This window comes from Oncorhynchus tshawytscha, linkage group LG09 (assembly GCF_018296145.1).
Source record: "Oncorhynchus tshawytscha isolate Ot180627B linkage group LG09, Otsh_v2.0, whole genome shotgun sequence".
Lineage (NCBI taxonomy): Eukaryota > Metazoa > Chordata > Actinopteri > Salmoniformes > Salmonidae > Oncorhynchus > Oncorhynchus tshawytscha.
In genome coordinates this window covers 57,974,112-57,995,944 of record NC_056437.1, presented here as the reverse complement: position 1 = coordinate 57,995,944, position 21,833 = coordinate 57,974,112, and the positions used below count along the sequence as shown (strand labels likewise).

Below are 21,833 nucleotides of genomic sequence, written 5' to 3'. Positions count from 1 at the left end.
GCTGGGGGGGTCTATTTCAGTGAGTGCTGGAAGTATCGTGTGACCAAAGACACATCATGGAAATCCAACAAATGGACTTACAATGAAAAAGGACTTGTTCGAGGAAGGAAGCATCAGTCACCTGTACTCATCCTGAACAATGGATAAAATTCACCTCTGACTTTTGCCGTTTTTGTTCAGTGCTCCAACTTCTTTCTGCCTCGAATTAGACCTTTTGCCAGTTTTTCATGGTAAGCTCTTTTGTTGGATTTTGTCATTGTTGTCGAGCACCCCTCTTACTTTCCTTGGTTTGCTGTTGCGCGGAGGCGTACCTGAACTCACAACTCATGGAAACTTCTACTTTGTAGACCTGCCAGTTATCATGTCATGCTTGTGCTCTTATACAAAAACATATACCTCTCTCAGTGTCCTGTAGATGTGTCTCATGTTTGAATGCTGTTGCAATCATATTTGAGTCCATTTTTGTTTCTTTGTTTTCACATTTAAAAAACCCACTAAAGGTGCAATTCTATTTCAAATCTCTGAACCTGAAACATTGAATCAGTTTCACACTGTGTTACTTTACTATTGTGACTGTGGGTGGGAGACACATGCACGCACACGCACACGCACACACACACACACATGCACACGCACACGGCCACAGCCACTGCCCTCTCCTCCATATTCTCCCCTTGTGACTGTACAGTCCCTTAGATGAGGAAGACCGCACCTTGAATGAGCGCTAGCTGAAACTGGAGATGTACATGTGAAGGGTTGGCTTTCAACATTTCCTTTTTTTCTCTTCTGCTTCTTCTAACCATAGGCAGTCACGGGGCATTAGGATATTAACATACAATGCTGTTGTCTTTATTGTTTTAAGTAAAACTTGTCACTGAAGCCAGGTACTTATAATCACGGAAAGGTGAAGGAGATGAAAGACAGCTTGGTACATGTAGAGCCGGACAACTGTTTTTTTCTCCCTCTATTTCCACACAAAGTTCCTATGTTTTTCTGCTGCGAGAGTTGGGGAACTGTTCTGTGAGCTACCTGCCATCAGAAAATCGAAGGACAATTTGTTTGTAGATATTTTTGGAAATTTATTTTATTTTATTTATCCTGTGGGAAAAGAGAGCAACTTTATTCCAGGTATCTTTGAAAATTCTTATAATTTCTTTATGTTTGGTACATTTTTCAAATTGCACATTATCCTAACTCTCAGTTTAAATATATATTATATTTCAAGCCAGTGATTGGAAAGTAGCGTGAAATGTGCCTTTTGAATGTCTCACCACAGTGATTTTGTATAACTATATTCAATCTGTAGTTAATCAAATAATATTTCAGTGGATGAAACAAGAACATAAATAATTGAGGGATTTCTAAAGGGCATTGTAATTGGAAAATTACTAAATAATATCACAATTATAGCCAATTATAACTCTACAACCCTATGTTAGCATGAAAATGATTTTCTTTTTGTCAATAACTGATTGAAGATATGACTCTTCTGTCTTATTTGTCACGTCTTAATGGGCAAAGAACAAGAAATATGCAATGCGGGGATGATGTTACCCATAGAAATGGACAAGGTGCAGATAGACCTGTCGACCGATGCAAAGAATCTGAATTTAAAGGGTTCAAAATTCCTCCCTTTTAGTGTGAGTGACCGTGAGAGAGAGTCAGAGTGTTATATTCCTGGTTATCTCGGACGTTCAGGGGTATTTTCATGGGGCAAACGATCTTTCAGCTATTTCTCAGGGGCGCAGGGCAAAGAGGAGGGAGGGGAAGCACAGCCGACACAAAAGGCAACATTATTCCCCGGCGGATCTGCGCTACATCCCGTTATGAATGGAGTATTGAAAAATACAACATTGGGGACTAGATTATTTTTCATCCCTCATAACTGAACCATTTGTCCCAGGGTTTCGAGCGGTTTGTTAGCACGCTGTGCCCAATGGAACAGCCATGGTGCTGGGCTGCTCTGCATTAAAATCCCTGCTTCCTAATTGGACAGCACAATGACCTCTGGTTGCCTCTGCTCTCCACAACCTCCTCCCTCCTGCCTTTCACCTTTCAACTTAATGTCATGGCCTTCCATACATGCAATATGGCCGTCAATACAATTAAATTAAATAACACAGGGTAGAGGCTCCAAATGCATTGGCCAGGGTTAGTGTAGTTGAACAGGGTCAAGGTTAGCGGGTTTGTTAAGCTGTTGATTGGTGCTGAAGGGTGTTAGAGGAGGATACTTGGCCTCACTGACCTGTCAGTGTATTTACAGTGCATTACAGTATCTGCTATGGTAATATACAGTGTAGCTACACTATACTACAACATATGGGCAGAATCCAACTGAACTGGACACATATCTACAGGTAGAGGAGCAGGTGAATTTGGTCTTGCCACCCTCCCCTTCTAGCTGCTGCTTACCCCCTCTCCTCCTATTCTCCCAGGAGCCGAGAGGCGCCCCTGTGGTGTCATCGGCTGCCTAAGCGTTTCGGAGAGTTCCAGTGACAGATTGCAGGAAGCAGCGTTTAGGCCTGACGATCGGGACCACAGACAGCAGAAATGTCTTTTTGTTGGCCCCTGGGCTCGGAATGTCCACTATCTCCAGGGGCCAATATCATATTCTCCTTCTCCCCTCATCATCCGTCCCCAGTCCCCAAACTAACTAGTACACATTCCTTTGTAAGGTCAAAGAGGCTTTTGGTCCAATACAAAGACAAACAACCAACCCAAAAGTCTGATCAGACATAGGCAAAACAAGCATTTTCCTAAAAAAAAGACTTTTGAAAATATGTCACATTTAGATTGCTTACCGCTTTATCAAACAATTATACAAACCAAACTTTTCTTCAGAATTCAGTGGATAAATATGAGCATGAGGATGTGATTTCAGGACAATGCAATTAAAGAGTTTATTACAGAAGTCAGTCAGACCTATTTTGAAAAACAAACATCCCTCCAGGCAAGAGCTGTTTGTTGGCAAAATCAAGAGAAATCAAGCAGCAGCAGTTTGCAATGTTTCTTGCTGCTCCCTATGAAACCAGATTCTTTGGTCACGCTTTTTTGTGCTTCCTAGTATAGCAGGTGGTTCAGGGCAGGGTACCGGAGAAAGAAGCTGTTTATCAGTCTCTTAGTCCCAGCTTTGATGCACCCGTACTGTCTACGCCTTCTAGACATACTGTATAACTACTGGCGTCCCTTACTTACTGCCCTCCGAAGTACAGAATAGACAAATTTGAAAATAAAATATAATGTTTGCCACTCTGTTGGGGTAGCGGTGGCACATGTCCACTCACTGCCACCTGGGTGATGCATGGCACTGGTATCCATTTTGTACCAGCATGCTCACCACAGGTCACAACAGTTTCTCTGTGCCCAGTGTTTTAGCAGCCAGCCAGTGTGCAGTGGGGTGGGGTGGGGTGGCAGTGTAGTAGGCAGCTAGGCAGCCATTTTGGCCTGGGGAAATGGGCCAGTCGGCTTCATGCTCCAGCAGGTCCTGGGGCACACTGGGAGTTGTTTTAGTGCCAATCAATCTGGAGTGGACACAAAGACAAAAAAAATGAAAATCTGAAGAGTTCATTGGCTGACTGCTACCCCAAATATAAAATGAATCCCTTAAACTTATTCCATTTTAAATCAACCTTAAGTATATCCTACACAGCATGGTGTGCCCACTCACACCTCTCCTCTCCATCACTGGAACACACACACACACACACACACACACACACACACACACGCACACGCACACACGCACACACACACACACACACACCGGTTTCATTTCAGTGCATGGTTTTTGGAAACTATTTATGTTCCAACTTCCAACCAATAAGCTTCACTTGCCTGATACTATCATCGATACTAACTCCCCACTACTGTATAGTCATTTGGCTGCAGGGGGTTGCACTAGAAACAGCTATCCAATACTATGTTGGGAATACAATGTTATTGATTATGAGTAGTAGCAGTAGACTAGTGGTGGGCAGTGAGTACCAGTATTAGGGGTCCAGGACTGTTTCAGCAGTGAAGAGAAACAGAAAAAGGCAGGAAGGTAGGTAATGTGTGTGTGAGAGCGACAGAGAGACAGAGACGGAGATAGAGTCCAGTGCACTGATTGGTTGTGTGTGTAAGTGTGTGTTCCACCAGGCACCCAGACTGATTGGAGCGTCAGTCAGACAGCGAGCCATGCGAGGGCAGCGCGTAGCAGATTGTGTGCGTAGACCATGTGGAGGCTGGACAGTGGTTGTCTGGCTGCTGTTGTCCCTGCTAGGTTCCCTGCTACTGGTGGGCATCAGTGGGATTCTGCAGATCGGTGAGTGTACGTGTGCGTGCTATTTCACCACTGCTCATTTCGAATTGGGAGACTATCGTTTTTAAACCCCATAGTTGTCTGGGCTGTGTGTGTGGAGGGGGTTGGGGGGTGAGGGTGGAAAGGGTGGTTGGGGTGTGTGTGGGGGCAAAAGAGGGCTTTGGGGGTGGGTGAATTAACCAACATTACACCAGCTCAAGGAATGCTCCCTCCTTGCAGATAAATTGGTGGGAGAAATTAGTTTTGATATGTACTGCAAAGAGACAGATCTGTCTTGATTTTCATAGTCATGAGCTGAATAAGTCAGAACATTTACATGTGTATGTAACCTTTACAGAGCTAGAGAACCTGGTGTACCTGGGTGTACTTGGGACAGAGGAACAAGTCCCCGTAGGACTGCCTGCCTCTAGTAGCTGTTACCGAGTTAGGATTTGAAGTACAAACATTCTGCTAGTTGTTCGGAACAGGGATACGGTCGGGGAGTGACTGAGTAGTTATTGATTATACTACTTTGGACTTAATGGATCGAACGAACCCCTTGCTAAAAATAGAACATGTTTACAAACTTCAAATATGCATTGGATTGCTGTGGTATCTAAGACATCTCTTTGTGCCCTGACATACTGCTCTTTATTTTCTGATTTCAAAAGATATGACCAAAATCAGCAGACGAGCCATATCCAGTGAGTATATTTCCAAGTCAATCTCTTCTCGTTTTACTGACCCATCTTTTCTGAAATGCACGTAACGTTACTGTTTCCACCCCAGATTTCAGTCTTACGTCACTTATGAATACATATGACAAAAACCAAGAAACAACATATTCTAATACCAGGACGCGTTCAATAACTAACCCACATAGCGAACATAACATAACTGTTAATGTGTTTAGGGCCTTTAGTTTCAATGAGCCAGGTAGTCTTCAAGGGGTGAATTTACCTATTTTTGGCATAATGTTTAGAAAGGTTCCTCTATTCTCTTTGTGAGGCAGGTAACCAGAAACCACAGTTTCAGTGGCTTTATACTTCCCCTATAAGACACAGTTGATGTCCTCAAACTTTATGGTCCCAGACATACAGGCCAACAAGTCCCAGTAAAGGAACCTGAGGAATAACACAGAGTATTTCCAGATTTCTCACAGTCATACCAATATAGCCAAGTGAATGAGGCTTAGAGGTTTGTCAACACAGTACTAAACACAGCCCAACCCGATGGAATCTGTGTGGATGCTAAATGATGGGAGAAGAGGTGTTCAATCATTATATCTGTATTGATTTTTATCAGATGTTTGGTTAATGCGTAGTCAAAGACATATAGTGCATTTAGAAAGTATTAGACTTGTTCCAGTTTTTGTTACATTACAGCCTTATTCTATAATGGATCAAATGTATGTTTTTCCTCATCTATCTACACACAATAACCCATATTGACAAAGCGAGAAGAAAAAAAGGTTTATAAAGATTTTAGCAAATGTATAAAAAACAAAACACAGAAATACCTTATTTAAATAAGTATTCGGAACCTTTGCTATGAGACTCGAAGTTGAGCTCAGGTGCATCCTGTTTCCATTGATCATCCTTGAAATGTTTCTACAACTTGATTGGAGTCCACCTGTGATAAATTCAATTGATTGGACAGGATTTGGAAAGGCACACATATATAAGGTCCCACAGTTGACAGTGCATGTCAGAGAAAAAACCAAGACATGAGGTCGAAGGAATTGTCCGTAGAGCTCAGAGACAGGATTGTGTTGAGGGACAGATCTGGGGGAAAGGGTACCAAATAATTTGGTAGCATTGAAGGTCATCAAGAACACAGTGGCCTCCATCATTCTTAAATTAAAGAAGTTGAGCAATCGGGGGAGAAGGGCCTTGGTCAGGGTGGTAACCAAGAACCCGATCGTCACTCTCACAGAGCTCTAGAGTTCCTCTGTGGAGATGGAAGAACCTTCCAGAAGGACAACCATCTCTGCAGCACTCCACCAATCAGGCCTTTATGGTAGAGTGGCCAGAAGGAAGCCACTCCCCTGTAAAAGGCACATGACACCCGCTTGGAGTTTGACAAAAGACACCTAAAGGAATATGACCATGAGAAACATGATTCTCTGGTCTGATGAAACCAAGATTTAACTCTTTGGCCTGAATGTCAAGCATCACATCTGGAGGAAACATCCCAACCCCACCATGGTGACACATGATGGTGGCAGCCTCATGCTGTGGGGATGTTATCAGCGGCAGGGACTGGGTGACTAGTCAGGATCGAGGGAAAGATGAACAGAGGAAAGTACAGAGAGATCCTCAATGAAAACTTGCTCCAGAACACTCAGGACCTCAGTCTGGGGCGAAGGTTCACCTTCCAAAAGGACAACGACCATAAGCACACAGCCAAGATAGCGCAGGAGTGGTTTCGGGACAAGTTTTGAATGTCCCTGAGTGTCCCAGCCAGAGTCCAGACCTGAACCCGATCGAACATTTCTGGAGAGACATGAAAATAGCTGTGCAGGGATGCTCCCCATCCAACCTGACAGAGCTTGAGAGGATCTGCAGAGAAGAATGAGAGAAACTCCCCAAATACAGGTGTGCCAAGCTTCTAGCGTCAAACCCAAGAAGACTTGAGGCTGACTGGAGTGCCCAGTTCCACATCCAACTCTACAGTGATTGTAACAAAATAAAACCTGACGATCTTATTAAAAATAAGAGACAGTGGGTATTATTTTGGTGACTTTTATGTTTCCATTCTCAAAACGAAAACCCCCAAAGTTCACAAACTGGAACGTGTCAACCTTCAATACATATTTCTATGTTAGACTTCTTAGCTGGTTTAGCTACATGGTTTAAATAGGCTTCCTGCTGCGTTTTCAAGCTGCGTCTCGAATTACAGGAAAATAGATATAGTAGATACAGAATACAGTAACTATGAAGGGCCAAGAACCTCCTTTCAACAAATCATTTGACCAAAGTCTCTCCCTCTTTCTCTCTCTCCTTCCTCCCTCTTTTCCAGCCAATAGCACGACGACGATGACTGCCATGAAGACAACGCATTCTCAAGGTTGGCAATGCGCTGCTGGGCTCCCGCCAACTCTCACCACATCCACCACACCTTCTGTCTGTCTGAAGTACCCATGTTCAACAAATACATGTCCACATCCAACTCATGAATAAAAGACTATCAAACTTAACTTGTGAAGCGAGAGAGAGGGAAGGAGGGAGGGAAAAGGAAGGAAAAGGAGAGAGCGAGAGATAGATCAGTGCCCCAGGGACACTACAACAAGGTCACTTCCTTTTGCTCTCAATTTACCTAATCCCCCGGAATGACTTATTCTGCTACAGTGTGCTTCATCTCCCTCTCTCTCTCTCTCTCTCTCTCTCTCTCGCTCTGTCTCTGTCTCTGTCTCTCTCTCTCCCCCTCTCTCTCTCTCTCTCTCTCTCTCTCTCTCTCTCTCTCTCTCTGTCTCTGTCTCTGTCTCTCTGTCTCTGTCTCTGTCTCTCTGTCTCTGTCCCTCTCTCTCTCACTCTCCTCTCTCTCTCTCTCCCTCTCTATCTCACTCTCCTTCTCCTTCTCTCTCTCTCCCCCTCTCTCTCTCTCTCTCTCTCTCTCTCTCTCTCGCCATCTCCTTCGATCCCTCACTCTATCTCTCGCTCTCCATCTCCTCCTCTCTCTCTCATGGCTTGTTTAGTCTTATTTTGTTCCTTAAATTGGAAGGTGGAAGGGATTACACAAGCTATTCTAAATGGATTCTTGTCACTATTAACTATCATTATATGATAGTGATATTTCCAGACAGTAACACACAGTATACTGTCCCACAGACAGTAGGCTTTTTATGTGCTTGCACAGACTTTTGTTCTATGTTGTGTGGCACATGTAGAATACAAAAAGAGTGGCTAGCGTGTAGTCAAAGTGAGTAAAAGGACAAGGTTTGAATTAACTTAAATGAGATCTAGAAACCAGCCTCCTGACAGGATAATATGACAACATCACACACTTACAGTAACATTCATGACATCAGCATCAGTGTGGGAGAGAGCAGGGAGGTCAGCTGTCCTGATTGCTGATTCCTCAGTGAATCCTCCCCCCTCTTCAGTGCGTCTGGTAATATTATTTTGTATCTCGCTGACAGTGTATCTTTGGATCTCTCTTCCCTCTCCTCTCCAGTGCGTCTGGTGAACGGGCGTAACAGGTGTGAGGGGCGTGTGGAGGTTTGGCACAACGGGACATGGGGTACAGTGTGTGATGACGACTGGGACATGGTAGATGCCAACGTGGTGTGTCGGCAGTTGGACTGTGGTCTGGCCATGGCGGTGGGCAGCATCTCAGAGTATGGCCAGGGCTCAGGGCCCGTCCTGCTGGACAATGTAGACTGCAAAGGAGGGGAGACAGACCTGGGACAGTGTGGAAGTCTGGGCTGGGGCATCCACAACTGTTACCACTATGAGGACGTGTCTGTCACATGCAAAGGTAGGGCCCATAGAGATATATATAAAAAGTCTATAAAGTCTATAATCTATAACTGTTCTAATTCCTTTTCTATAGGTAGGGTCTTTACAATTTATAAGGATCTCTAAGATCTCTAAGAGGGCCATATCCCTGGTGACTGATACAATAATCTATTTTCACTAATAAAAACATCATTTTTCACTCCTTTTTTTCCTCATCTCTCCTCAGATACATCAGTGCTGGAGTCACGGGGCATGGGCGAGCCCACCACTCCGTCTAGGAGAAACTCAGGGTTAAGTAAGTGATTATTTCATTTATTTCTCTCTAATTTCAGTCAAACACACACACACAAAAGAAGTAAACAAAATTGATTCAAGAAGGGTTTATTTTAATCACTTAATAGGTTTAATAAAGGGCCAATCTGTAGTTGCTACATCCATTTTTAAATCAACGATATGTACTCATTAATTCTTGAAGAATATAACTTCAAAATGGAAACAAACACCGTATAGCCTCAAAACATGTTCAAAGGTCCAATGCAGCTGTTTTTATCTCAATATCAAATCATTTCTGGGTAACATTGAAGTACCTTACTCTTGTTTTCAATTAAAATGGTAAAAAAATAATAATAAATTAGCTTCTTAGCAAAGAGCAATTTCTCAATCAAGAATTTAGCTAGGACTGTCTGAGAGTGGTCTGAGCGGGGAGGGTAAAACTGAAAACTAACTGTTATTGGCACAGAGGTTTGAAACTCTATTGTTTTTCTCATTGGTCTATTAACTAATAGATGGTGATGTTACCAGTCAGGCCAAAACTCCATCGCAGCAAAACAGGCGTGAAAACAGCGCTTGCGTATGAAGGGCATTATCATCATTTTCACAATTTCAGTGTTATTCCAACCTCGTAGTGTTTAAATATATAAAACATAGGAAAATCCAGTTTTTGCCTGCACAGGGCCTTAAAACTATAATTTAGCTATCTATGGATTTGAGAGTGGTTATACTTCTCCAGCCCTATCCCTTAGCCTTTTACCAAAACAGTGGCAGGGAGGACACTTTGGTATTGTTTCAACTTTTCAATTTTCGTGATGTTGTCAGCCAACCCGTCTACAAACACTGTCACAGAGGGACAGAAAATGAACTGAAAAAGAATGAACACATGCTCAACACAGAGTTTTTATTCAATGTGTTGTATAAAGACAACATCTGCACACAAGATCTCAATAAATCTAGCCTGGAATCCAAGCTAAATAGTGAAACAGAGAGATATTCAGCTTGAAGGATCTTATGCCATTGTGGACTGTATGTCAGAATGAAGCCCGGCTTAGACTGAGAAGATGTATGGAATGGTGATGAATCCCTCCCCTCCCCTTTATTTTAGGAGATGGTACAATCCGGTTAGTTGGTGGACTGGACTACTGCCAGGGACGGGTGGAGGTCTACTACCGTGGCAGCTGGGGGACGGTGTGTGATGACGACTGGGGTATGAGAGACGCAGGGGTGGTGTGCCAGCAGATATACTGTGGCCATGCCATTTCCTCCACCACCAATGCCTATTTTGGCTACGGGACAGGCCTGATTCTACTGGACAACGTCAACTGTAATGGCTACGAGAACCAGCTGAGTAAGTGCTACAGCCTGGGCTGGGGGATACACAACTGTGGACATCATGAGGACGCTGGGGTTATCTGTTCAGGTGAGAAGCTTTTTCTTATTCTCTCTGTCTCTTTTTTTCTCTCTCTCACTGTCACTCTCGATCTCTCTTTCTTAAATTCATGTTGCTAATTACTTTAACACTATTTTTAATATCTGCTATTCATGTCTGTTTTATCTGTGCAGGCTCAGGATCCACTACCGTTCCTCCTATGAACACTGAAACCATGGGCATGGGAAGGGGATTCTTTCAGACTGCCAGCACTGCAGGTAATTGTTGAGGTCATTTCCGTTTTCATGTACTGCAGTACTACAATAGCAATAACAGCTGCAGTGTAGGCCCTCATCAGACCCATATCATCAGGCCACACTGCTGCAACTCTATCCTATGAGCAACAGACGGTGCTGTTTCCCCTATAGGTTTCTCTGTCTAAAATCTGTGACTCAGCAGCGCCACTCAATCAATGGTGGTAGTGGAGCAAGTAAATCATGTCGCCCCACCCACTCTCCTCCCAGTCTCTCATCTCAGTCGATGGAAAACCCTTTGCTGTGTACTGTAGGCATCAGCTTGCATATGTGTAAACTGACTCATCATTCTGATTCTAATGCATTTCTCCTATTGTTCTAGTAACCGACCAAACAGAATTAGTCACCGAAGCAACTACGGCTGTGACACCGGTTGCTATGACAACGAGAGGTAATGATGTTGCACCCCCATGTGATAATTATAAACTCCCGCTAATGCACTCTAAACTCATATATCAGTTATTATCATATTTGCTGATTATTCACAAATATTAAATTGTGCAACAGGGAGGCACAGTGCCACCATTTTCGATGAACCTCTCCATGAAGAATGTTCTCCTCATCCCCTCATACCCCTCTGTCTCTCCTTCTCCTCCTCCAGAGCGGCCCACCATCCGCGTGGTGAATGGTAACAGCAGCTGCCAGGGCCGTGTGGAGGTGTTCCACAACAACCAGTGGGGCACGGTGTGTGACGATGACTGGGATCTGCCCAATGCCCAGGTGGTGTGTAGGCATCTGGGCTGTGGCCCTGCCATCTCTGCCAAGGTCCTGGCCTACTTCGGCTACGGCTCGGGCCCCATCCTGCTGGACAATGTGGACTGTAGGGGCAGTGAAGGGGAGCTGTCGGCTTGTTTCCACCTGGGCTGGGGACAGCACAACTGTGGACATCATGAAGACGCTGGAGTCATCTGTACACGTAAGACCGACTGGAACTGTGGCAATATAACTGTTGCCCGATGCGAATCAGAAATGTATATGTTGATCTGCTGCAGGCAGTACTGCTGCAGTAGTGACTTGTTAAGACTGAGACAGCTAGGCACATAGTCATGTAAATACACACACAAACAAATACACACACGCACTCACACACACGCACTCAAATGAACACACACAAAACTCCTCTGTAGCTTTCGCTCACAGTTACTCACACAGTCATCCCATAGTCACCATCCCAACAGTCATCCATCTCTCCTCTTCCCTGCTGAGCTGGTGCATTTAACTGTGTGAGTGTTGGTCTCTGAGGAGCAGGCGCCCGGCCAGATGGTCCAAAGGGCATCAAATCAAATCAAATGTATTGATCACACACATATTTAGCAGATGTTATTGCGGGTGAGGCGAAATGCTCACGTTCCTAGCTCCAACAGTGCAGTAGTATCTAACAATTCACAACAATACACAAATCTAAAAGTAAAAGAATGGAATTAAGAAATATGTAAATATTAGGACGAGCAACTTCAGAGTGGCATTGGCTAAATAGAGTAAAATAGAAAACAGTATATACAGTGCCTTGCGAAAGTATTCGGCCCCCTTGAACTTTGTGACCTTTTGCCACATTTCAGGCTTCAAACATAACGATATAAAACTGTATTTTTTAGTGAAGAATAAACAACAAGTGGGACACAATCATGAAGTGGAACGACATTTATTGGATATTCCAAACTTTTTTAACAAATCAAAAACTGAAAAATTGGGCGTGCAAAATTATTCAGCCCCTTTACTTTCAGTGCAGCAAACTCTCTCCAGAAGTTCAGTGAGGATCTCTGAATGATCCAATGTTGACCTAAATGACTAATGATGATAAATACAATCCACCTGTGTGTAATCAAGTCTCCGTATAAATGCACCTGCACTGTGATAGTCTCAGAGGTCCGTTAAAAGCGCAGAGAGCATCATGAAGAACAAGGAACACACCAGGCAGGTCCGAGATACTGTTGTGAAGAAGTTTAAAGCCGGATTTGGATACAAAAAGATTTCCCAAGCTTTAAACATCCCAAGGAGCACTGTGCAAGCGATAATATTGAAATGGAAGGAGTATCAGACCACTGCAAATCTACCAAGACCTGGCCGTCCCTCTAAACTTTCAGCTCATACAAGGAGAAGACTGATCAGAGATGCAGCCAAGAGGCCCATGATCACTCTGGATGAACTGCAGAGATCTACAGCTGAGGTGGGAGACTCTGTCCATAGGACAACAATCAGTCGTATATTGCACAAATCTGGTCTTTATGGAAGAGTGGCAAGAAGAAAGCCATTTCTTAAAGATATCCATAAAAAGTGTCATTTAAAGTTTGCCACAAGCCACCTGGGAGACACACCAAACATGTGGAAGAAGGTACTCTGGTCAGATGAAACCAAAATTGAACTTTTTGGCAACAATGCAAAATGTTATGTTTGGTGTAAAAGCAACACAGCTCATCACCCTGAACACACCATCCCCACTGTCAAACATGGTGGTGGCAGCATCATGGTTTGGGCCTGCTTTTCTTCAGCAGGGACAGGGAAGATGGTTAAAATTGATGGGAAGATGGATGGAGCCAAATACAGGACCATTCTGGAAGAAAACCTGATGGAGTCTGCAAAAGACCTGAGACTGGGATGGAGATTTGTCTTCCAACAAGACAATGATCCAAAACATAAAGCAAAATCTACAATGGAATGGTTCAAAAATAAACATATCCAGGTGTTAGAATGGCCAAGTCAAAGTCCAGGCCTGAATCCAATCGAGAATCTGTGGAAAGAACTGAAAACTGCTGTTCACAAATGCTCTCCATCCAACCTCACTGAGCTCGAGCTGTTTTGCAAAGGAGGAATGGGAAAAAATTTCAGTCTCTCAATGTGCAAAACTGATAGAGACATACCCCAAGCGACTTACAGCTGTAATCGCAGCAAAAGGTGGCGCTACAAAGTATTAACTTAAGGGGGCTGAATAATTTTGCACGCCCAATTTTTCAGTTTTTGATTTGTTAAAAAGTTTGAAATATCCAATAAATGTCATTCCACTTCATGATTGTGTCCCACTTGTTGATTCTTCACAAAAAAATACAGTTTTATATCTTTATGTTTGAAACCTGAAATGTGGCAAAAGGTCGCAAAGTTCAAGGGGGCCGAATACTTTCGCAAGGCACTGTACATACGAGATGAGTAAAGCAGAATGCAAACATAATTAAAGTGACTAGTGTTCCATTATTAAAGTGGCCAGTGATTGCATGTCTATGTATACTGTATAGGGCAGCAGCCACTAACGTGCAGGGTTGAGTAGCTGGGTGGCATGAAATATAGAGTGGAGAAGTCAGGGGTCATTAGCTTCACTGGCAGCCTGCAGGCTAAACCTCCATTCTTTAAGGACAAATAAAACAAACAGTAGAGAAAGAAAGAATGAAAGAGACAAAGACTTCATTCCTGTTACTCAGGTCTACATCAAATCATGGTTAGTAGAGCAGACTAGGTGAACAAGTGAACCTTTGATTTCTGAGTGAGATGATAAGGGAATCACTAAGTTCACTTCTGGAGCAGTATTCTTCTGATGTATCTGATTAACTGATCACTTGATTAACTCATTACAATGTTTTGAGTGCTCCAGACTGTTCTGATAGGACTGTATCAACAGTTGTTCTCAAGTAGATGACCACTCCCTTGGGAAACATACACAGCAGATTAAAGTCTCATACTGTCTTCCCCTCCTTCTCCAGCCTTTCAGCTTGTGGGACCTGGAAATGACTTTGGGATGACAGAGAGAACGCCCACCACTAGACCACCAAGTGAAGGTGAGTCTTGTACCTGTTGAGGTTTAGCTACATGTTCTGGGTTTCACGGTATCCAAAGATCAACACACCTTCCCAACGTCACTTGTCAGAGGCAGTCTTATGTAATGCATCATACTTCAATCATGACTTAGGATCAGGTATGTGATATGTGTCTCTAGTGTTTAATGTTTATTTGCTCCAGTATATGTGACTGTTTCTATCCTGTCTCTCCCTCTAGGCCTGGCGAGGTTGGTGGGCGGGCAGCACCGCTGCGAGGGCCGGGTGGAGATGTTCTCAGGGGCGGAATGGGGTACGGTGTGCGACGATGCCTGGGACATGCCTGATGCCCAGGTGGTGTGTCGCCAGCTGGGCTGTGGGGAGGCTGCTACGGCCCGTGTGGAGGCCTTCTTTGGGCCCGGCAGCGGCACCATCCTCCTGGACAATCTGAAGTGCAGCGGCTCTGAGGCCTCTCTCCAGCAGTGCTCCCACATATCCTGGGAAGTGCACAACTGTGACCACTCTGAAGACGCCGGCGTCACCTGCTCACTGTCGTGATTCCAGCAGTGATTCGCCGCCATGGAGCCGCCAAACTCCTCCCAAATCCACTGCCAACTAATAGGACGGGCGCCATGGGTAGCACAACCCGGGACTTGTAAACATTATGTAAATAACAGCTCATCCCAATGCCAAACATAAGGAAGACTACAGCAACAACAAACAAACAAGAAAAGAAACTAACATATGATGATATATGATTAAATATTATAATAATCTATTCCTATTAAGCACTTTATAAATATATATAAATATATATGATATAAAATACGCTGTACACATTTTTTTATATATTTGATAAACAGTGGAAACCAACGTTTTAAACCGACTCTCTGTCTCTCTGGCTCTTTTCTTTTTTTGTTGTCAAGATACTAAAATATAGGTCCTCTCACTAACCCTCTTCTCACTAGCCGCACACACAGCGATAGTGTACTGTACCAGGGCATGGTGCTCAACAACAACAACAGCAGCAATCCAGGCCCACAATACCAAAGCCAAACTTATAGAAATAGACTCTATAGAGACTATAGACTATCTATAGAAAAGGCTATGTATTTCTATGGCCAAATCTATTTGTTTGAACATAGGCAGAAAGATGGACAGTACATGTACATGACACTATAGTGCTCTTGGCACATGCTTCCTAATTTGACAAGCTTTTTAATGTATTATTCCTGAGCAGAGGTGGATGTGTATCTGAAATCTGATCATGATGACTTCCAAAGCCCCAGTATTTTGGTTATTTTGCTGAAATATCTGTTATATTTGACACCTTTATTGTGTAAATAATCACCCCAGCTAGCTTGTGTTCTATTTTTTCCTCTCTTATGAAACTCTCTTATGACCCATTATTTTCTGTCTGACTTGTGTATTTTGATGTCTGGTTTTGGAAAAGGCTAGCTTGTCTTCACTGTCTCTGTCTCTGTCTCTCTCTCTCTCTCTCTCTCTCTCTCTCTCTCTCTCTCTGTCAGACAGTGCTATTTCAGGTGGAGTATGGCATATGATCTAAGCCTTAGCTATATCCTTAATTATCTGCTCATGCCTCTTCATTCATATTTTGTATCAGACATTTCACACTACAAGGTGTACATTTCATTTCAGTGTGTAAGGATGTGCATCTGTGTCTGTGAGTTAATATTTGTGTGTCTGGCAGGTGAGTCAGATCTACTGTACTGTTTGTGAATGTGTGCGTACAGTATATACAGTCAGTGACATGTACACTGATTGTGGAATTATTACAATATGGCAGTAGTCAGATTGCTCAAATCTGTCACTGCAATGATTAAATCTGAATCTGAAAAAGTCTAAATGGGGAATGAATGATTGGGAAATGTTACTTTAATAACACCATAAATGGGGTTGAGAGGGAGGGCACAAGAATAGGTTAGCCTTTATCAGAAACGATGAGTGGCACAGCGATTCTCAGGTTTAATGAAATGCCTCAACTATATGGGGTCAGGAAATTAATCTGAATGAATTGAGGTGTTAGGCTCACCAAGTTATTCCAGAGTCTGTATGGCATGGTGCGAAATTGGTGCGAAATGTTATGTACAGTCGCTAGTGAAAGTCTACATACCCCTTGTACAGTCTTCCCATTTGCTGCCTTAAAGTTTCATCTCAAAAGGGAATTCATTGGATTTTTTCCTAGACAACCTACTTCACATTTTCAAAGTTAAAGAAAAAATACAGAACATTTTAAAAATTAGTTTTTAAAGATTAAACGAGGTTGTCTTGATTACATAAAGTATGTACACCCCAGAGTTAACACTTGGTGGAACCACCTTTAGCAGCCATTACAGCTGTGAACCATTTTGAATAAGATTCTACCAACTTTTCCAAAACTCTTAGGGCAACATTAACCCATTGAAAAAGTCAAAATTGCTCAAGCTCAGTAAATTTACGTTGGAGTCGTTGATGGACAGCTACAGTAATAGTCAAACCTTGTCTCTGAATTTAAAGCACATTTAAGTCAGGACTGAGGCTGGCCAACTCAGGAACACTCAACACCTGTTAGAAAGCCATTCTGGTTTGCATTTGACTTGAAATATTCCAGGGTTAGGAATTCAGAAGACTGAGACAGCTTTTCCTCCAACTTTTTACCTGGGCTTTGCTCCTTTCAGATTTCACATTTTGTTTGATCCTAACAAACTCCTCAGTCCCTGCCAGTGACTAGCATACCCATAACATGATGCTGCCACCACATTACTTGAAAATACAGAGGAGTTCATTCTGTGTTGTGTTCTATTGGATTTGACCCAAGCATGTCGTTTTTATTTACTGGTAGGCAAAAAAGTTCATTTCTTTACCATGTTGAGTGTTCCTGAATGGTCCAGTGTCAGTACTGCTTGAAAATTAGAGACAAGGTTAGAATATTGCTGTCCATCAATGACTCAAAACCAAATTTACTGAGCTTGAACAATTTTGACAAAAAACAATGGATATTGTCAGACCCCTTGACCTTTTCCACATTTTGTTACGTTACAGCCTTATTCTAAAATGGATTTCAAAAAAATATAATCCTCAGCAATCTACACACCCCATAAGCGAAAACAGTATTTTGAAATCTTAGCAAATGTATTAAATAACTAAGACAGAAATACCTTATTTACGTAAGTATATAGACCCTTTGCTTATGGTCGATTGGCCACTCCTCAGAAAAAGGCATATGACAGCCCACTTGGAGTTTGCCAAAAGACACCTTAAAACTCCCAGACCATGAAAAACAAGATTTTCTGGTCTGATGAAACCAAGATCGAACTCTTTGGTCTGAATGCCAAGCGTCACATCTGGATGAATGGAGTAAAGTACAGAGAGATCCTTGATGAAAACTTTCTCCAGAGTATTCAGGACCTCAGACTGGGGCAATGGTTCACTTTCCAAGAGGATAATGACCATAAACACACAGACAAAACAACGGAGGAGTGGCTTCGGGAAAAGCCTCTGAATATCCTTGAGTGACCCAGCAAGAGCCCGGACTTGAACCTGATCAAACTTCTCTGGAAAGACCTGAAAATTGCTGTGCAGCAACACTCCCCATCCAACCTGACAGAGAGGACCTGCAGAGAAGAATGGGAGAAACTCCCCAAATACGGGTGTGCCAAGAAGATTTGATGCTGTAATCGCTGCCGAAGCTGCTCCAACAAAGTACTGAATAAAGGGTCTGCAAACTTTATTGACGTTTTTTATTTGTAATAAATTTGCAAAAAATTCTAAAAACTTGTTTTTGCTTCGTCATTATAGGGTATTGTGTTTAGATTGATGAGAAAAAAACAAACCATTTAGTCAATTTTAGAATAAGGCTATAATTTAACAAAATGTGGAAAAAGTCAAGGGGTCGGAAAACTTTCCGAAGGCACTGTATGTTGCCGAAGAGTTGAAGACATACGCATATTTTTTTTGTATTTGTATTTTTATACAGATTTTTTTTTTAACAGTTTCATTCATTTTGGAAACGTGGAGTTGGTTGTGTACATAGGTAGAAAAAATACATAATTTAATACATTTTTTGATTCAATTTTAAGACAGCAAATTGTGAAGACTGTGCAAGGGGTGTCTACACTTTCATTAAAACAATTTTAAAAAATAGATCAGTAAAGATAAGAGGATCATGTAGATCTTCCTCCCCCCCTCATTTGTGAACCTGTGAGCAGAATAGTGGTGTTTATACAGCTAAACCACTGACTGCTATGTTAAAGTGAAGAGATGTTTCTGTGAGGTGGTGTTTATGATATATTTAACTGAGAATAAAGCATGCTATGTGTCACTCTGATGCTACTTCAGCAATGTCAGTGCACAAAAATGTGGACAAATAAAATGTTATAATAATCATCCTCATTATAACGACATTTTGCCATGTCTCCTAAAATGGCGCCGAACTGTATGCCTGCTGTCTTGCGAGTGCAACCCAACTTTTCTATTTTGTGATTCCTTTGCCGTTTTTTGTTGTTTCGCAAAATGTATTCGCTATCACTCTATCAGATTGGCAGTTACTTCAATTCTGGCTTCAACTTTGAATTTGAATCATCTGCCCTGGCTTCTTTGTGTAATTCCGAAGCAATGTTTGGGCTATCCAAGAGGAAACACCAGCGAAAAAGAGGCAGGAGAGGGGAGCCTTGGCGATATTAAGGCGAAATAAAAACGGCCACCTTTTCCCTCCATTCTATTAGCTAATGTACTGTCTGTCTCTTGATAATAATAAGAATGACCTCCGATCGTGGATTTGCGATCAACAGGACACTCTCAACTGCAGTATTCTCAGCTTTTCTGAAACATGACTTTTGGGCAACTCGATGGATTCTTCATTCACCGAGTAGACAGGACATTGGATTTATGGGAAATAGAGAGGGGGAAGGGTTTGCCTCTTCATCAACAGAAAATTGTATGCTGACTCAAGCGCAGTGGAAGTCTCGACCCATTGTTCACCCGTGTTGGAGTACCTGAGGGTCAAATGTCGACCCTTCTATCTCCCAAGAGAGTTTTCAGCTGTTATCTTGATTGCTGCATATTTTTCACCTATTTTTCAGAAAAATAATAAGCTGGCACTTAACGAACAGTTTGAGGCTATAAACAAGAAGGAAGACGTGCACCAAGAGGTTTCCTTGTTGCCGGTGAGTTTAATTTTGTGTCATTTAGACATGTAATGCCCAACTTCTATCAACACGTCTCCTCCGTCACTAGGGCCGATAAAGTCCTGCTACTCTACCCACAAGCAAGCATACAAGGATGAATTAAAATTTGTACAAATAAAATGTTCTGATTTGCAGAAGGTTGAGGATGCCCCTCCCACATCCTCAACCTTCTGCAAATCAGAACATTTTATTTGTACAAATTTTAATGCACTGACAATGCTGAAGCAGCTTCAGAGTGACACATAGCATTCTTTATTCCCACACTGCCCTTACCCACCTAGATAAGAGGAATACCTATGTGAGAATGCTGTTAATTGACTACAGCTCAGCATTCAACACCATTGTCCCCTCTAAACTTGTCACCAAGCTTGGGACCCTGGGACTGAACACCTCCCTCTGCAACTGGATCCTGGACTTCCTGACGGGTCAACCCCAGGTGGTGAGGGTAGGCAACGTCACCTCTGCCATGCTGACCCTTAACAAGGGGGCCCCACAGAAGTGTGTGCTTAGTCCCCTCCTGTACTCCCTGTTCACCCACCACTGCGTGGCCACATACAACTCCAACACCATCATCAAGTTTGCTGACGACATGACGGCGGTATACAGGGAGGAGGACAGTGATGTGGCAGTGTGGTGCCAGGACAATAATCTCTCCCTCAACGTCAGTAAGACCAAAGAGCTGATCATGAATTCCACATCGAAAGTGGGGCTGCAGTGAAGCAGCTCGCAAACTTCATGTTCCAAATCACTAAGGACTTAAAATGGTCCTCACAAATGCAAACAGTCGTGAAGAAGGCTTGATAGCGACTCTTTACCCTCAGGATGTTGAAAAGATTTGGCATGGGCCCTCAAATCCTCAAAAGTTATACATCTGCACCATTGACAGCATCTTGACTGGCTGGATCATTGCTTGGCATGGCAACTGCACCGCCCTCGATTGTATGGCGCTACATAGGGTGATGCGGACAGCCCAGTACATCACTAGGGCCAAGTGTTCCCTGCTATCCAGAACCTCTATATTTGGAGGTGTGAAAGTAAGACCTGGAAATTGTTAAAGACTCCAGTCATCTGTGTCCGCACGGCAAGCAGTACCGGAGCAAGTCTGACACCAACAGGCTCCTTAACAGCTTCTATCCCCAAGATATTGGCTACATGGATTGTCTTCATTGACCCTTCTATTTTATAAAAATATGCACACACACACTCACTCTATGCACACTCTATATACACACACACACACACACACACACACACACACACAGTTAATTTGCTCACACACACATAACATGCACACACATTCATACTGACTCTACACCAATGCACATACACTCACATACAATCATCATATACGCTGCTGCTACTCTGTTTATCGTATATCAACTTACGCCTATACAGTACATACAGTATCTAATCCTACCACTCCAGTCGAATCCCTGCACATTGTTAATATGGTATTGGCATTGACCCTGCAACTGACCCTCAATATAGCTGACTTACTTTCTCATGTTCTTATTTCTATTTCTCGATTTTGTTCTACATACATTTTTTATTTGTTTTGTATAGTACTACTGATATTAATTACTGCAATGCTGGGAAAGAGCAAGCAAGAAAGGCATTTCACTGTACTTGTGTACGTGACAATACAAACTTGAATTGAACAGAGTCCTAGCTATAGTGTTGAGGTTCAAGCTTTTAGGCAATAGGTGCCGAGGCAAGGGTCTGTCTGTATGTAGGACCGGACTCACTCTTTGCCACCACCCACCAGTCACTCTCTGAGAGCTAAGCTGCTTATAGGGAGGAACAGGCCTTGCTTGGATTACCAGGCGACCCACTCAGCAGCCATTTGGTGCTATTACCAGAGCCAAGAGCATCACTCATCCAAACAGCTGCTCACTGTGGCCAGGCTGTGGCCAGGCTGGTTGACTGACATGGTCAAGCTGCATGGACAACTCTCTGAACACAGGCTATTGGTGGATGTGTTCAGTAGCCTACAGGCCTGCACTCTGCTGCTTAACATAGAGGCTAATAAATGACTGCAATATTCTATTCTATTTGATAGCATTTACTTTGCAAAGTGACTCATATATGAAAGGTAGCCTAGGCTCTACACGTTCCACCATAAATGCCCTATTGGAGGCTATACTAGACCTTCTGTGGTAGAATTTGTATAAGAATAACCCTCACTCTTTACAGACAGAAACACATTCATTGA

General features: G+C 42.9%; 1 protein-coding gene across 3 annotated transcripts; it reads left to right on the top strand.

The window, feature by feature from the left end:
• The first annotated feature begins 712 nt into the window (after positions 1-712).
• Positions 713-15,321, top strand: LOC112258339 (scavenger receptor cysteine-rich domain-containing group B protein). 3 transcript variants are annotated; one of them, XM_042327117.1, is made up of 12 exons: positions 713-1,128; positions 4,123-4,309; positions 4,951-4,983; positions 7,301-7,348; positions 8,456-8,758; positions 8,966-9,034; positions 10,118-10,432; positions 10,576-10,659; positions 11,018-11,086; positions 11,297-11,611; positions 14,385-14,459; positions 14,677-15,321. In XM_042327117.1, the coding sequence occupies exons 2-12, from the start codon at positions 4,177-4,179 to the stop codon at positions 14,991-14,993; spliced, it is 1,761 nt and encodes a 586-aa protein (XP_042183051.1). In that variant the 5' UTR covers positions 713-1,128; positions 4,123-4,176; the 3' UTR covers positions 14,994-15,321. The 3 variants fall into 3 exon arrangements, with proteins under 3 accessions (XP_042183051.1, XP_042183052.1, XP_024288420.1); XM_042327118.1 differs by lacking the exon at positions 713-1,128 and having other exon boundaries at positions 1,147-4,309; XM_024432652.2 differs by lacking the exon at positions 713-1,128 and having other exon boundaries at positions 1,148-4,303.
• The last annotated feature ends 6,512 nt before the right edge of the window (positions 15,322-21,833 follow it).

Excerpts from the sequence above, each read along its gene's own strand:
- LOC112258339 (XM_042327117.1), top strand. The coding sequence starts at position 4,177 with ATGCGAGGGCAGCGCGTAGCAGATTGTGTGCGTAGACCATGTGGAGGC. Across the intron at positions 4,310-4,950 it reads GATTCTGCAGATCGGTGAGT|ATATGACCAAAATCAGCAGA; the intron begins GTACGTGTGCGT and ends TGATTTCAAAAG. Across the intron at positions 10,433-10,575 it reads CGCTGGGGTTATCTGTTCAG|GCTCAGGATCCACTACCGTT; the intron begins GTGAGAAGCTTT and ends TTATCTGTGCAG.